The 17381-nt window shown below is 41.2% G+C and overlaps 1 protein-coding gene across 1 annotated transcript in view; it reads left to right on the top strand.

Moving 5' to 3' along the window:
- Positions 1-8425, top strand: part of pkdcca (protein kinase domain containing, cytoplasmic a) — a 30521-nt gene extending 22096 nt beyond the window's left edge. The window contains exons 6-7 of the mRNA XM_088609682.1: positions 2749-2922; positions 6415-8425. Of these exons, the coding sequence (XP_088465808.1) occupies positions 2749-2922; positions 6415-6500 (260 nt within the window). The 3' untranslated portion in view covers positions 6501-8425. The remainder of the gene's footprint in view (positions 1-2748; positions 2923-6414) is intronic.
- The last annotated feature ends 8956 nt before the right edge of the window (positions 8426-17381 follow it).

Below are 17381 nucleotides of genomic sequence, written 5' to 3'. Positions count from 1 at the left end.
TGGTAAAACATAGTAGGAAATATAGGAAAAGATGAAAGACCAAAGTAAATTTAGTATAAGACAGTAAAACTGTGGGAAAATTTGCCAGTTCACTTTTCAAATGTTTTTTTTTCAATGAAGTTCTTCAAATAATTGTTAAGACTAAAACTGTTGAGACTACAATATTTCCTTTTACTGTAGCTAGCTTTAGTATCAGGCTTTATAGCGAAGGGTCGTGGTCTGTAAACTCCCAGTCCAGTGAGGAGAAGTAATAAATTTGGCTCCTTGCTGCCAAACAATATCTCTGTTTTTTACTTATGTTTAACTTGTTAGTCCACAGTCTTAAATAGGTTTGTAAACTGACCCACAAAATCAGCTGGTTGGTGTACAAATACAGCCTGGCATCCAAAGATGTTTGCTGGAACTAACGGGCACTGATTCACAGTAAATTGACTAGGAGTTTATAGTGAAAGGGATTTTAAAGTGGACTTTTTATTGAGTCATCATGACAGTCTCGTGAACCAGCTCAACCATCTTAAAACAAGATTTAATGGCAAGTTTAACCACCTTTTCAGTCAGCACAGAGCTGCCTGATTAATGTCTACTGCAATGCATTGTGATGTATGGCTCAGGGCAGTGCAGTGGTGAGTGGTGAGAGAAAGTTACAGTGCAGTCAGGCAAGAGAGTGACTCAGTCTTAAAAAGCGATGCGTGACATTCAGTTTTCTTAACTGCCTCAGTCTTTTCACATTCAAAAAGAATACTTTTTTTAAAAAAAGGCAGACGGTACAATTATTTTGATCAAGCATGTGCCATGTTCTATAAGTTGCTACTTTGGGATTGAACAAAGCATCACTCAAAAGAATGAATATTCCCCAGTGCCTGACACCCAGTTCTGCTGGATCACTCTTGTTTCATAGACAATGAAAATAGTCCGGCTCGTCAGACATTTTGACAAATTGTTTTCCCAAAATGCTGGAGAGGGCTCTTTGTTCTCTGCTTTTAGGCCCTTTTTCAGTACTGCTGAGATCTTTCTGAGCTTTAGATGTCTGGGTGCTGTCAGCGGGTGCTGGCACACAAACACTCCCACAGGTGTGCTGTTTAACTGCCTTCATTTTCTCCCATTTTATGCGGCGCCCTGTTGAGTGAAGTCTGTCAGCACTCCGAAATTACGAGATGTTAGTCCTCCTACAGCACAATCCAGCCTACAGAGCTGTCTTTGTGTTAGAGTACTGGGACACTTGTGGTGTGCACTGAGGACAGTTAATCTCAGCTTGAGCCATTGTGCTGAGGAAGAACTAGCAGGGGATAGGAGAGATAAACCCCCCGGCAGACAGAAACTCTTGTATCCCAATCAAACACACGCAGAAAGCAGAGATGGGGGAGACTTCACTATGGTGAAGACTAAATCTCCACTGCAGCATTAATCACCATAATCATGAGCATTTGTATTAAAAAAATATTTTAAATTAACAAGAAAATTATGTGGACAGGGGCTGTGGTTCACATAATGCATGTTTCTCATTGTTATATCAACCCAAGTAGGAACACATGACAATTGTCATACACGCGAACATACCCATTCACTTACACCCATCCCTGCACAGAGCACAGCAAGCTGACATGGCACGGGAGGAAATACTTCAGTTTAACACCATTTATTAAAGCAGACTTGCTTGATACTGCTGTGAAGTGTAGTGTTTCTGAGTTTTACTGTGAAATGATGTGGAGCTCTTTTCTATATCCTTTTCTGTCTCGGATGTAGTTAAGTGTACTAAATAGTCACATGTATTTTCAAAAATATTTACTGATTCGGGCTTTGTAGCATTCCTGAGCCAAGGTTTTTAAATACAATTATTGACTTAAGATGTGAAGGATGGTGTTCTGAAATAAAAGTCCAGGGCACATTAGTGTGATTGTTTTTTCTTCAGGAAAAGGCTACTGGAAAGTGAATAATTACTTTTCATAGATTCCACACTTTTATCTCCTATGCATGTGTGGCTCTAGTTTAAGCTAGCTGCCTTGGCCTGCAGTTGCCTAGATACAGTTTACAGCCTGTGCTAAACAGCATAGCAGAAAGGGGCTAGTCAGCACAGCCTCCCCTTTGCAAAAGCATTGGTACACTACATGTAAAAGCCATACAGACAAACAATGGATGAGAGACGGGCCTATTTGCAAGACTTGTTTTGCTGAAACACATAACCCAATACACACAACAAAAGAACAATAAATTAGCAACCAGACTGCAATATCCTCTTTTTAATCTGTTGGGTGCCTAACTGGACCTCTATTTGTCGGCCCTGGTAGTTAATCAGTATCCTGTAAAATACAATCACTCCTGCTTTTTTAAGATTTCAGCTCAAGGATGTCTTCTGTCTACTGAATCCTTTAAAAACCCAGAGGGCATCTGTGAAAACACAACTGTGCGGCTCCTCTGAAGTTATGTTAATAGAACTCGCGCGCAGGCAGGCTAAAAATGTTTTATGCATGAATCAATGAGAATATACATCACAGACTGCGAGGCAAACTGCATTTTCTTTATGAGAATGCTAGTTTTGTGCAGCGTAAATGTAATCAAAAACAGAAATTGTGCTATTTTTTAGAACATTTCTCTAAGGGATTTTTTAAGGAACTGAATTATCTATCAAAACGATGGTATCCATGCAGTTTATTATTTCCTGTCCTCTGTTGTCAGTCTTATTTAAGAATAGAGAAACATTACAAAATCACCGCCATTAAAAAAAAAATTGCTTGTTTTCCACTTCCACAGAGTACAAGCGTGTGATTGATGCTACCATTGCTGGGGACAACTACCGCTGTTGGCCATCCTATCAACATGAAGGCTGCCTGCTATCAGTCTTCAGTGTCCGCGAGGCCATTGGCGTGTGTGAAAGCCACGCCCAGTGCCGAGCCTTTGTGATGACCAATCAGACCACATGGACAGGTGATCCCCACCTCCTCCCCTCTCCTACACAGTCTCTGAGTGTAACATGCCTTTCATTCTCATTGGCTGTGTGTGCTTCTGATTGAGTAGGCAGTAACTGTGTAGTACTTATAGCATTTATGCATGGGTGTGAAAGGTTATCAGGTTCTTGTACCTAACATTTGTTTGTGTTAAGGAGACAGTTTTGCTCTGCTTAAATTGATTATTTGTGTTGGTTGCTGAAGATAACAGTGCATAATATATAATTCTATTGTGTTTGTGTATGTATTACTATGTGAGTGGATTCTTCATTTTCTTATTGTGTGAAACTTCTTTTATGCAGCTTGTAATCTCCCTCTGTATTTCTATTTTGTGCTTTCCTAATTCAGTATCACCAACTGTTAGTTGAATCAGCACTGTTCCAACCAGCTGTACTGCAAACGAAGGAAGCCCTTGCCAGCACTGCCTCACTGAATCACAGTGATGTGTGTGCTACAGTCTTTCATGTGCTTCCAAGGGGAATAAGGAATCCTGGTCGCATGTCTCTAATGACACAACTGAAAATGTTGAAAGTGTGTTACATTGATCTTCAGTGTTGTGCATGTTGCTGTTAAGCAGTCCAGTATCTGACTTGCCCCTCATACTGTACTGTACATCCACTCTCTGAAGTTCAGATATTTTAATAGAAATTCGTTTGAGTTGAGCTTAAAAGGCATCTGCATTTTGCTTTGACACGGCTAATCACTACAGTGTGTAATGTCAAAGGCACTCTTTTATGCTTAAAACAGAAAAGTACAAGAATGAAAAGTAGTGCATATTTACTAATAGTAAGCAAAGAGGTAAAACTGAAAGCAGACTAGTCTTTTGAAAGACTCGTCTTTCAACAGTCAACAAAACATCTTCAATTATTTTGTTATAGCAAAAAAAAGTATTCAGATTTTATGTCTTGATTTTTTTTGCATTGCACATTTAGTACTTGAGTATTGCTTGTCCTGCTCAAGGCAGAATATCGGTAAGGCAAATACAATACCAAACAAAGTTAGGAGACCCCCTTGGTTGGTCCATATTCTTATGTTATATATATTCTGGATCTTAAACATAATTAGATCTTAATGAAAGTCTTAATAAAAGATGAAGATAATCTCAATAAACCTGTAATACAAAAACTAAAGATAAGATGGATTTGAATTATTAACAAACTCATTCAAATATAAATTTCCTGTGAATAAGTCTGTGATCTGTAACTGATGACACTTTCTTGAGCAGCAATAACTTTAACCTTTTACTGAAATGGTCATCTTTTAGGGATTTTTGGGGGGGGATTTTGGTTTACAGAATCAGTGACATTTGAGGGTTTTCTTGCATGAACACCTACTTTAGGTATGGCCATAATATTTCAAAGGGGTTTAGCTCTAGACTTTGATTTGACCAATCCAAAATGTAACATTTCTTCTTTTTCAGCAATTATGTTACACAGTGGCTTTGCTTATGTGTTTAGGATCATTGTCCTTCTGCATGACCTACTTTTAGCTCACGTTCAGTGAGCGAATGGATGGCTTGATATGCTCCTCCTGAATCTGCTAATGCCGGATTCATGGCTCTGTCCACGGTGGCAAGCAGTTGGGGGTGCTGAGGCAGCAATGCAGCCCTGATCCATGTCTGTCAGGTGGGATGAGGTTCTTCAGTTAGAGGGCAGTGTTTGGTGTTCACCGCATACAAGTTTTTTCATTGGGGTCAAAATGTTCCAACCTACTGTATGTCTCTTGTATCCAGACAACATTCTTCCAGTGGTCTTGTGGATTGTCCAGGTGCTTTTTGGCAAACGTGAGATGGGCAGCAATGTTCTTTCTAGAGAGCAATGTTTTTTTTTCTGGCTATCCTCCCATGAAATCTATTCCCGTTCAGTCTGCTCCTGATGCCTGAGGCATGAACACTAACATTTACCACAGTAAGGGAGGCCAGCAAATCCTTAGATGTTATTCTGGGGTTCTGTGTGACTTCCTGGATGATGGAGGAGATCTTGCCAGGAAGGCTGCCCCTGGGTAGGATCACCATGGCCTTGAATATTTTCCATTGGTAGATCCGTCTGTCTGACAATGGATGGAGTAATGGATGAATATTCATTTATTTCTGCTTCATACACCATTGTGTCTCAGAGGACATTGCATTGATAAATATAAACCCTTTTGGCTATTTAAGACTAGACTGTTTTCAATTAAATAATGGACTCCTGGTAAGAAGTTGTAATTCCCATAATTATGGTGGGGGTTCACAAACATTTTCTCCGTGCTGCATGTGAGGGTTGGAGGCCACTGCAGGTTTGTGGTGAAAGAGTTGCCCATCACCGTCTCAGACATGTCTGAATGATGTAAGTGCGAGGGGAGAAGTGGGCAGAGTACTTTTCCCGGTGTTTTTGTTGCTGTGAGTGTGCTGTTGGAGTGTAGTGTTTCACTGGGTGCTGTTCTCAGGCTGTGCTGGGAGACACCCAGGGACAGTAATGACCCCGCCGTGAAAGACAACTCCCTGATTAAACAGGCTTTGTGTCGATGGATGGCTGCAGTAATAGCAGCCTCGCCACCCTCCGTCTTTCATCAGGCCTCTCCTTCTCCCACAAGCTCCCTAGTTCATGTTCAGCTGCACAAGGAAGCCTGGCTCAGCCACTTAATTAAACCACACAGCTGAAAGGGAGACGTCAGCACCACAATCGCTAATCTTTATTGAAACAGGCTCTACTGGACCCAGAGCACTTTCACGTGCCTGGTTACTTTTTCCACTTCTTTTTCTCCCCTCTCACTCCTTCTCGGTCTACCTCTTTAACTTTCTCTGACCAACTCAAGTCTGTCGGAGCTGAAGGAATGGTTTTAAGGGAAAAGGGAAAAAAGTCTTTGTATATTGTGAGCCATTTGCACCTTGCTGTTTGCACAAAGTACATAATAATGCTAAATTAACATTCCATTTTTACAAGAGCCCGAGACTCCATTCCTTCGTTTTGTATAGTAAATGATTTCTTCAGCTTTCTCTGGGTGTCTGGCGGTGTGGTATATACATATTGCATTACATGACATGGGATATTGCTGTTGCAGGTAAAATTACCTTCCTGGAATAACATTCTGTGCAGCAGGAGCAACGTCACAATGTTGTATCGCTGTGCTGACTTCTGTCACTACTGCAACACTACGATATGAAGAACTTCCTCACAGAAACAGTTTCAATATTTAGCTGCCATTGTTATGTCTCTTCTTTCCTTTATCATTTTTCTGTAGAAATGAATTGAAAACAGCATGATTCCCAAAACCTAGTGTTTCTCTGGCTTTTTATTTTTTTTCTTAGTTTTGCATACACTAGAATTATGTCAGCATCTAGACACACATACACAGACACCCATACATCTGGAGCTCAAAAACATGTTTAACAGCAATATTTCAGTCCAGCCATAGCTTTGTTGCACATGTGTACCTTTTAGCTGCCTTGAGAAATGGGATTGTGACTCTCCCTCCCCCTCCTCATCCTCAGGTCACCAGCTTGTGTCCTTCAAGACAGGCTCTGCCAGCCTGGTGGCAGCCCCAGGGAAGGTGGCCTTCCTGAAAGCGACTAGTTGACAAGGGTTCAGCGTGACGTGGATCAAACACAGCAGCCTGGAGCGACCCTGGGAGTTCCTGGGCGCTGGAGACAGAGACAGAGCGGAGAAGGAGCAGAGATGGAGGCATGAATTGAGAGAGGGTGGGGGATAAGGTGGCACCCCCTTGCACTATTTTTCGAAGAAACTTGTCTCTGAAGTGTCAGACTTACTCAGCAGAGAGACTGAACCAGGAGATCATGTGCAATACTGCCGGTTGGAAAATGTGATAATTATTCTGATTAGTATCATTCGTATTGTTATTGCTCTTAGTGTAATTCATTTGTATAAATACTATTTTTCATGTTTTACTGTCAAAGAGTTAGACAGCTCCCATTCCTTAGAAGCCTTTGCAGAGGTGCAAAGTGCAGAAAGTGCATGTATTGGGATGGCGTTGACATTTATAAATCTTTTCTAGCAAGGGGAGCTGTAAGCATTTAAATGGTACATCTGATACATGTGGCAATCTCCTGTTTCGGGTTGCTCTTTATGCAGGTACTGTTAAGTGCCAGGGCTTGATTCTTTGTGTTTTGTGCTCTTCAGTTTGTGCTCTACAGTAGACCCATCTGCATCTTTGCCCAGTATTTGTTGTTGGTTCTATCATTGCCCCCTTGAGCACTTCTTCTATTGAAATCTGAGTGTTTGATGTTTAGGAGGTTTTCAGGAAATTGGTTTGCTAATCCATGTTCTTGTGCTGTGAACCTTCTTACTGTTATTTTTTTCATGTTTTACAGTGTGCTCACCTCATTATTCAATAGTGAGATTGTGTTTTGTCATCTTTGAAAATTTTAAACGAAATACTGTATATTCAAGCCATTTTTAGAGGCTTACATCAGTGCTGGCAACCTTACCAGATGAAACCGGACATGCGCAGTCGATGAAGTAAATCTCACTGGCTTTACAATACTGGAAAACAATCAGACAGATGTAGCTCATGATACAGGAGCACTGCCCATAGCCGACACAGATAATCACTTGTCTTTAATAATGTCTTTTTGTGCTCTTTGATTTTTTTTTTCCTAGCAATCCAAATTTCATTCTCAGCTGTATTTGCTTTGGGAAATGTTTTGGAAGTCTAAAGAATCCTTTGTTCTAAAAAAGATTATCTTTCTTTCCAAAGTTTCTATATGCTGTATATACAGAACAGGTCTTAGAGAAACACATTCATAATCTTTTATTTTTTCTTGAATATGGATTTAGTGTTTATGTTGTATATTGTACTACCTGGGGAATCATGCTTTTAAGTTTTTTTGGTTTTGTATCTCCTTCTTGACCAAATTTCATATTTATGCATTACAGTGTAAAAATATCACTAAGATCTATAATTTAAAACAGACAATGCTTCTTCAGAGCATTGGCAGTAAAGCCCGAAGCAGTAGTTTCACAGACCCCACCTAGCCCTGATCTTGGGCTACATAAATATTTTAGATGAGAGTGTCCAGACTGGTGCTGATTAGAATCTATGAAACCAGTCTTAAAAATGTTATTTAAGAACATCAGAGCGAATGTGTTAACGGTGAATATAAAACATCAGGTTATTTGGCATATTGTCAGCCGTTTCTGAAATATATTTTCCAGGGCAGGGTTCCCTTCATATAGTGTTCTCTGAGGTAAAACTGAGAAGTGACATGAGGATGAATCAAGGATTTAAGTTTCCAAAGGAAATGAGAAATGTATATTTGACTAGGCAACAGATCTTGCCATGAAGATTTGCTTTCAGTGAAAGCAAAGAGCAAAAAAATACAACAAAATATTAATTTGCCATCTCTTTTGTTTTGTTGTGGCTTGTATTGATATTTGTTATATATAATGATAACATTAATTATGATGAGATATATTGTTTATTTTTGTATGGAAAAATAAAAATACACGTGCTGTGTGTTTGACAGCTAAAAGCTGTAAATGGTGTGCCTGTCTGTGTCTTAACTTTCAGTTTCAAAGGTTTAAAGTGGATATAAGTAGCAATGTCACTCTTAGTGGCTTAAATAGTCTTTCATGCCAGTGTCAAAACCCCTGAAATTTGTAGCCACAGAAATGGCTACACATTTTGCACAAGGTTTCTAAAACCTAAACCAAACTTGCAGACAGCTTTTAATGAGAAAGATTACACATCCAATTGAATGCATTTCTTTTTTATATATATATAACCTCAATATGGGGGGAAAATGCATTTTAATTCCAGTTATTACCTGTACATATCTTTTAACATTTCATTTCTTGTTTAAATTACAATTCTTATTAATAATAGTAGTAGATAGAGTTGTGGTAGTAGCCACTGTAGTAGCAAGAAGTATTATGTAAGGCAAAAAGAACTGAGTCTGATTCTAACCCATGCATCCTGTGTTTGAACGCTATCTGATGAGAGGTAGGCTGGGGCCCCCAGCAGGCCCAACTACCAGGATTAACTATGCTCTTGGCTTTCCCCAGTCAGAGCTCTTTGTCACGGTGGCTTTGGGGATAGAGAGAGACCAAGCTGAGCTGAGCTTTTGGAAAGCTGAAAACACAGACGTTTGGCCAAAGCTAACAGTTCCTGGGCTGTAGTACATCATTAGAGTTCTCAAAGGTTTATTGTGATAGAGGAGACATGCGCGGCGTGAGCCAGTGATTTGTTTTCTAAACATGGAGACTGGAATTCCTGCAGAGTTCCCAATACAATCTGTGTGATAGTGGCTGTCAGTAGACCATTTCAACGTACATGTAGTCTGTGTACCTCAATAAATGCATTAAGCTCTGTAATTTATTGCTCCTCCTGTATTAGGTGTTTAAATTTCGCGTGACAGTGTTTTGGGGTATGGCTTAAAGAGAAAAGCCAAGACTTCAGCAGACACTTCAGGGCTTCCAAAAAACTGTAACACATGGGTAATTCGAGATGTGTATTTTTAATTTCCACTCCTTATGGGATATTTCCATCAGAGTGTGAGTGTGTGTGCTTTTAAATTAAACAAAATGTTATAATTGTGAAACCATTCCAGATTTCAAGCCTTGGGCTTGGAGTGCTGGCACTGCTGTCAGTCCATCTGGCATCACCTTGGTCGACTGCCCAAAACAGCTGTAAGAGGCGGAAGGCAGGCCGAACCAGACACCCCACAGCTCCCTCCAGAGCACATTAACTGTTACTCAGAAGAGCCAAGCCTGTAAATGCTAGCAATCTCTTATTCACCTCAATTGGCCACCCAGGGGGATATGTATCTCTTAACCGCACATCACATCACTGACAGTCAGAGCCTTGTCCAGTTTTTCTCTATTTTGATATGTCACTGTTTGAAACCCCTTTTTGTATGTTCTTTCTTTATTCACAATCCTACCTTTTCTCTGGTTCCTAAGAACATAGTAATGGAATGATTAACATGACTTTGCATGCCTGTATGTTTTGAATTTATTATTTCAGTCTTCAATTATTTAAATCCTGTTTTCCAGGAGAAGTGCAGGTGAAGGTGAAGGGGCTGTCCTGTTGTGTGGCAGAGACCATTGACTAATGTTATTCTGAAAGGAAAAGGAAAGTGTGTGGTTTCAGATTTCTCAGAAAATCTCTCAAAGCTTCAGGAAGTCTTGATTGATGCCGACTATGAGTGCCACTGATTGCTGTGGATATCAAGACATTCAAGCTAAACAATGCGGCGTTCAACCTGCAATTAAATTATGCACAATGAGCAAAGTCAGAGTTTTGTCCAAAGATCTAAAGAAAACGATTATTGGCTTCAATAGCTCCAGTGTTGGCTAAACAAATCCTTATGAGTGTCTTTCTTTTTTCTTTAGGAACTCCACTTTCTTCCCTCATTTCAAAGACAAACTTGCTACATTAATTGCTGTTTCTGAATTGTGTGTGCCATGTGATAGACTGGTGTCCTGTCCAGTGTCCAGTACTGCCTTGAACTCTGTGCTTCCTTGACAGACTACAGGTTGCAGAGACTCTTACCAGAAACAAACAAAAAAAAACTTTCTATTAATGGATGATAAATGGATGAACACAGAAGCAAAACACTCGCCACATCATCATAGGGAAAGCCGGTTTGAAGATCTAACACGATATGATCATCCTCAATAACTGTAGTGACAGCCATAGAACTCAGAGACAGAAAAGAAATCATACTTTACTGTAATATTTTAGCCAACATTTGGTGACTTGTGTCAAGAAACTAAAATGTGGTTGCAAATTAATCTTACAAAACCATTGTGTTGTTACCCTTGTGAACTTGTAAAAGGTCCAGTGACCTAGTGACTGAATGAGTTCTTGGTTTTTTCATGTGAATCTCCTAACACCTGTGGTAAAAACTGAAGAAAGCAGGCTGTGGAATCTGGAGGAGCTGGAGAGGTGGTCAGACATCCCAACTGAGAAATGTAAAAAGCGAATAAAAAAGGCTGTAAGGCATGCCTTCTTATGGCTATCAGATTTCACAACATATTTATTGCTGGGGTATGAATAAATCGGAATATCATGAATGTAGAACTTTACTGGATTTATAAAATCTTGGAAGACATACAAGTATTATGTTTTTGTTGGAATCAAAACATATTGAATATAAAACTGGATATTCATTTCATCAAATTGTCACTGATATCTTCCCTGTTATACAGAAAACCTTTTGAGTAACCCATTGCGCTTTTCGAGAAATGCCCTGGGATTTTTAATGTCCGCATAAAGTCTGGTCCTCGGTTTTACGTCTCATACAAAGGACGGTGTCTTTCTAAACTATAGTGTCCCCGTCTTTATACTGGGGCATCAGGACCCACACAGAGACCTCAGGGTGAGCGCCCCCCTACTGGCCCCTCTAACACATCTTCCAACAGCAGCCTTCCAATTGTCCACCTCTGACTTTCGTCCTTCATCATTCCTTCTCATGCTTCACACTGTCCCACACTCGGTCCCTCCACCCCACAGTTCCTGCAGGAGCTGGTGCTGTTGCTCTGCTCCCTGCCCATCTTCTCTTCCCACTAACACAAAACATAACTTAACATCACTTTATTAGCCCTATACAATTTCTTGCATTAGGAATTTGTCTTTTCACAGACCCCAGGTTGCTCTCCATGAGACACACAGACAGGGAGAGAAGCCTGGGGTCAGAGTGCAGAGTCAGCCATTGTACAGCACCCTTGGAGTATCTGGGGTTAAGGGCCTTGCTCAGGGGCCCAGCAGAGTAAGATTCCTCTGTCAGCTGCGGGATTTGAGCCTGCGACCTTCCAGCCACAGGCGCAGATCCTTAGCCACAGAGCCACCGCTCCACCCCACTAGCCGCCTTTTCAAGCATGACCGGATCCTGACTCCTTCAATCTGCGGTGGGGTGGCGCCTCGTAGCTCCATCTCGAATGAGCAGCTCCTCGACCTCTACCTCTCCACTCTCCACGGAAGAACAACAGGCTCCCCGCAGTCGCCATGCTGTCTGCTCTTCTCATCCAGCCCCTTCCAATGTCGTCACCCCTCCCCAGAGCTCCCATTAAAACAGTCACCCGGAAATACAACCCAGCTGGGTACCTGCTCTGACATTCAGTAAGCACTGTCGCACTGCGCTTAAAAGAAAAACTGAACTTCAAAGACTCAAGACTCATCTCTGTGGCGAAGAAACATCTGAAGGGATCAGTATAAGTAGAAAACAGCTGTATTCCTTGCCTAGCTCAAGAAGACAGTCGGAATTTTCTTTTTAGAGACAAAATTTGAACGAGATACAAAAGTTCACGGCTTTATTTCTCCCTTGCTCCATCGCAGACAGTGCAGCCCATACATGTGAAAAACTCTATTCAGGTTTATCTTTTGTTCTTAAGTAGAATCTAATGCTACAGTAATGATAAAGCCGTAGATGAGTACAACTGGATGAGAAACTACTGTTTCTGCTTTTTAATGGACTTGTGCTGCAGTTAAGTACCAGCTGTGCTCCAGATGAGGTTTGTTTTTCATTGCAAATAAAATCCGTCCAGGAGTCTCCCAGCAACACAAGGAGGTAAAGGAGACCTGCTGAGCTGTAGACTTGAGTGGTTAGATAGAGTATTGCTGAAGAGTGGCAGCAGCGTGGACAAGGTGGAAGGCCACATTTCAAAAGAAGATCTTTGCCTAGGAAAGTGGAACGGCTTTGATGGAAGAGGAAGAAAACAAACAGAAAGCAATGGGAGAGGTTGGAGGGAAATGTAAAAGGAAATACGAGAGAAGAGAGTGACATACAAAGAGAGAATCTGAAAACAAACGGCCTTCTAATATGGGGGGGGGTTGAGGCACCATCTGTGTTTTATTGGAGTTGGAGTTATGGATTTCCCTGAAGTAAGGGCAGCCTGGGGATAGCAGCCGCCAATGAGTCAGCGCCTGTGGCGGCTGGAGCCCACAGGCTGATAATGAGAAGCATGCGCTCTCACTGGCTAGGCAACCAGGGGTCCTGGGAGGTACAGTAAGGTGAGGGATCTCCAACATCCCACACCCCTTCTTCAGCTCTGACCCCTTTGCACCCCTTTGCATCAGTCACCCCAAGTCCACCTCTCTACCATGGAGCTTTGATCTTTGCATAAATGAAAAGTTCTGCTCGGGCTTCAGCATGCGAAGGGAGCGCATAAGCACCAGCTGATAGTGCTGCCATCGCCAATGAAACTAGACACAAGGGATGCATGGTATTTTTCTTAAATGCAGAACATTTTTTGTTTTTAAGGTGTAATAAAGGAGTAATTATAGGTTTATAACATGGCATCTGCTAAAAGTACAAAGTCTGGGACTAAAGTTCTGTCACAGGATATATAAGAAGGAGACCATAGCAGCACAGCAAAGAATCAGTCATTATAATCACTGTATTAGACTACGGTTGTAGGGCTCTCATACTGAACAGAATACCAATGGCCTGAATACGCTAGGCTTGTGAGGGCCTGAAATACAGAGAAATACTATACGAACAAGCTACAATAATTTACAAGAAAATAAGTTATTCCTAAAAGGGAAAACATTCTTGCAGGGTTTATTGCAGAAACCATGTACAATAACTCCACTCCTCCGCCTCTGTGTTCCAGGGGTAAGTCTTTCCTGATAATGACAGTAATTAAGATGGAGGGACTTGCATGACTAAACCAAACAGGACCTGGCACCTACACCAAGGCCTGGCACAGGAACATGCAGGCTCAGGACTGGCTGAAAGATTATGTTGCACATTAGGCCAAGCTAATAAGTAGCTTGGTCCTCCAAGGGATGTTTTATTTTATTACTCAGGCAATTAGGAGTCGTAAATACAACAGTGTTGCAACCATAAATTAGCAAATGCTCTGTATGGGAGTGAACCTGCCTCACGCAACCCAGCTAATGTGATATCGCCCAAGAATCCTACCTGTACACTCAGTTCTCAATCAGCGAGGGGATGTTTGCTTTTCATAATGTATTTTTTCTGTAGAGTTCATGCTGTACATGTGCGAAAATGGCTTGCATGCATTGGATGAGTTAAGCAAGCCTGGTAAATTATGCATTATTTTTTCTTTCTGTGTTGAATCCCTTTGGGCTTTCATATTCACTTTATGGGGTTTGTTGAATATTTTAGTTGAAAAGCAAATAAGACTGTTTCATCCAGTTTATCCTCAAAAGAAAATAAACATGAGGCTGTTAAGAGAGAATATGTCGACGAGTTTACCTTTTGAGTAATACATTTAGTCAGATTAAAAATATTATTTTCTGTGTGAAGCTGGTGAAGTGAAGCAAAGCAGAATCACTTCAAGACAGCAGGGAATGCTTTGGTGTTTGTGTAATTTAAATAGTTTTCACCTCAGAGAAGCTCAGTATTTGGACTTGTGTCTTTGTTAACATATTAACCAAGTGTATATTTTATGGTCATGTACAAGGGTAAATTACAAGACAGAAATTTACAATACACCCCATCTGAGCCTAAGGTCGTTAATAAGGTCTAAGGTTTAAAAGAGTCTAAGGTATAAAGCTTTTAATACTCAGCACTGATTATTTTTCTTTTGAGTCCTAATATACTGTTCGCACTTCTTTGTTACTCTCGTAAATTTAGCAAACTGTATTCTGACCTTTCTAAAGTTCTTTAAGGTAGAGGGCCCTGTATAAATCAGAAACTGATTGTGTGAATGTGCCTGTGTCTTGGTGTTAATGTATGTGTCAGGGGTAACAGTACTGCTAGACCCTCAGGCTGATGCTTTGCTTTAAACTAGTGAGCTTGTTCATTGTTTGTGTTTCTCCTGTCCAGAACCCAGACACATGGTCTCTGTCAGGTTGTGGAGCTCCTGGGAGGACTGTCTGTCAAACACAGTCGTGATGGAACACAGAGGGGAGGCAAAGCCACTGACAGAACCCTGAAGCACCTTCACACACCCTGGGGATGAGGCTCTAAACACTGCCAACCCTAACAAGCTGAGCACTCAGAAACTCTAAGGAAACACATTGCCTTGAAAGAAAAGAGTTACGCAATGCAGTTGGTTTTTGTTAACGGAACACTAATTTTCTTAAGGCTGCTTCAGCAAAATTGCATTTAAGGGCATAGTTTTTTGAGGGCAATGTTTTCTTGATTGTTTTTAATAAGAAATTCAGTGGTACGATTTACTATATGGCAAAGGCAACAAAGCTGGGGCCAAGCCTTACCTTTAAAATGTATTAGAAATTGTAAATTAATATGATGAGTGCCATTTCATGCTAAATATTTCATATGCAGGAGATAACTTGTAAAACTGTAACAGTGCACATTTTCCATTTACAGTTAACAAGTTTTAACAAAATGATTGACATCACACCAATATTAATTCTACTCTCACTGGTAATTCTAATTCTGTATTAATTTCATTCTATGTTACACACAATCCTGGTGAAAGTGTTTTTGTAATCGTCAAATATATTTGCCACAATAATTGAGTAACATTTTTATGGCTTGCAGACAGTATTATTTTATTTACAGACTATCCCTCAGGATAAGGATGATTATCCTCAGTGAGCTAGTATTAGTCTGAACAGGTCAATAAGGGATGCACACACTCTCTGGCAGGTTGAGCAGGTGATGCCTTGGTAGACATCTGCTCATAGTATGTTCTCTTCAATGCTCTCATTTTGTTTCCTTATTCTGACATTGTGAGCTCTGAAGTGCCGCCCCCCTTCCCAGATTTTCTTCCTCCATCTGGTTCAATCAACCGCCGTAATCTGCCAGGACGTCATTTAAATCAAGCCTTTATTTCACGTTTGCTTTTACCATAGAATTGAAATGCACATCCTGGCCTCCTCTGGGATGAATGCCTTGACAAAACCGGGAGAAGTGAGCTTTCGTTAGGAGTGTCAGGTGGTGAGAGGTGGCTCTTAGAGAAATTGTTGATGAAAGAGTTGATGGAAAAAAAAAAACTATAAAATGAGGCACACCTGGGCCAATCGAGTAATTAGCACTCAAAGAGTGGCATTCCACATGAGGAAAAGGAGCTGATAGGACAGTCTCTGTATGGAATTAGCCACACCTCGGAGTTACTTAAGAGGGATATGAGAAAGGCCAGGAGGAAACAGGTCTCAGGTTGAGTATAGACTTCAGCCTATAGGGAGGGAGAGTGAATGCTTTAGAGAGAGGTTTTAGAAGTACTAGGGTGTGCTGTTCCCCATGTCTGTGGGGCTTAGTGAATGAGTGATACTTGAGAAAATATAGTTTAGATTGTACTGAGAGCTGCCTGGTGGTTTGTTTGCCAGGCTTCATGTGCTCCTGGGGAACAGTCAGCTGGATAAACCAGGGCTGACTGGTGTTGGTATCTAGAGGTGTGTAGAGTAGTGTACCTGCTCCCCACAGCTGAAAAAAATCTAGATGGCGGGTTGAGTCCTGAGTACTCCCAAGCTTTACCATTGGCAAATGAACAGTCCTGGAGAGAATGAAGTGAGAGGGGGAAACGCAAACTGATGCTGTGTCAGGGGTGCAGATCTTGGCTACAGAGATGTCACTGGCCAAATATGATCAGGCTGGAGAGTGATGAAGTTACTGATTGTCTAGGGCTTGGTGAAAATGAATATAGAGTTGAGGTGATATTAGTGAAGATGGTGATTGGGTGACATGGAGTGAGTCTAAATGAATGCTTGTGCCTGGTAATGAGTGAAGAATTGAGATCTAATCAATATGATGTGCAGTTCTTAGTGATTTAATGAAGATAAGGGGTGAGGCTAGTGATTTTGAGTAGAACCAAGTGAAGACTAACCTGGAAGGAAGAACACACAGATTTTCCTGGGGGGGGGGAGGTCTGCAAGATGACAGTCCACTGAAAATGTGAAAAACTAAGTGGTGCTGGGGAAATTAAGGGTGATGTGTCACAAGGAGCTAGGAGTCGGGCATCTGGATGACATGACCATGCAATGAAGCAGATGGCAGGTTTCTTGTATGCCTCGGCGAAGATGTTGACGATCTTCTATCAAGGCACTGTGGCTAGAGTACTAACAGTACCATATTCAGCCAAATATAAGCTGCACCCAGGGATTTGGGAATTGGGGGAGGGGGGGAGACTTTATGAAGCACATGTTACATTTCTGAGTTGAAATGGGGGAGAGGTCTTGGGTTTTAAATGTAGGAAGATGAAGAGGTGTAAAAGACAAAAGACAGTAAACTCCCTCGTATCTGGAAGAAATGTGGGGATGGGGTTCCAGGTATGAGGACTTCTTGGATTGATAAGATTAAAGCAGACTGATATGTAATGTCACTTAGCCTAAAGCAAATTAAGACAACACTGCAGTGATAAAACCCATTCCTCCTCCTGAAAAGCATCCAGGCATGGGATGCTCTGGATTCTTACATGAGTGTTTAGCTTTGTAGCCGTCTCAAGGGCTTAAAACTTTATCGTATGTGTTGTGACTGCAAATCCACTCTGAACTGCTTTCCAGTCTGATTCTCATGCTGTTTAGCACACAGGATCACCTCCTCCTTTAGCACACAAGTATGTTCAT

Source organism: Lepisosteus platostomus, chromosome 17, assembly GCF_059453375.1.
Source record: "Lepisosteus platostomus isolate fLepPlt1 chromosome 17, fLepPlt1.hap1, whole genome shotgun sequence".
NCBI classification, from domain to species: Eukaryota; Metazoa; Chordata; class Actinopteri; order Semionotiformes; family Lepisosteidae; genus Lepisosteus; species Lepisosteus platostomus.
The sequence above is the reverse complement of the archived record's forward strand: the minus strand, read 5'-3'. Positions and strand labels throughout refer to the sequence as shown.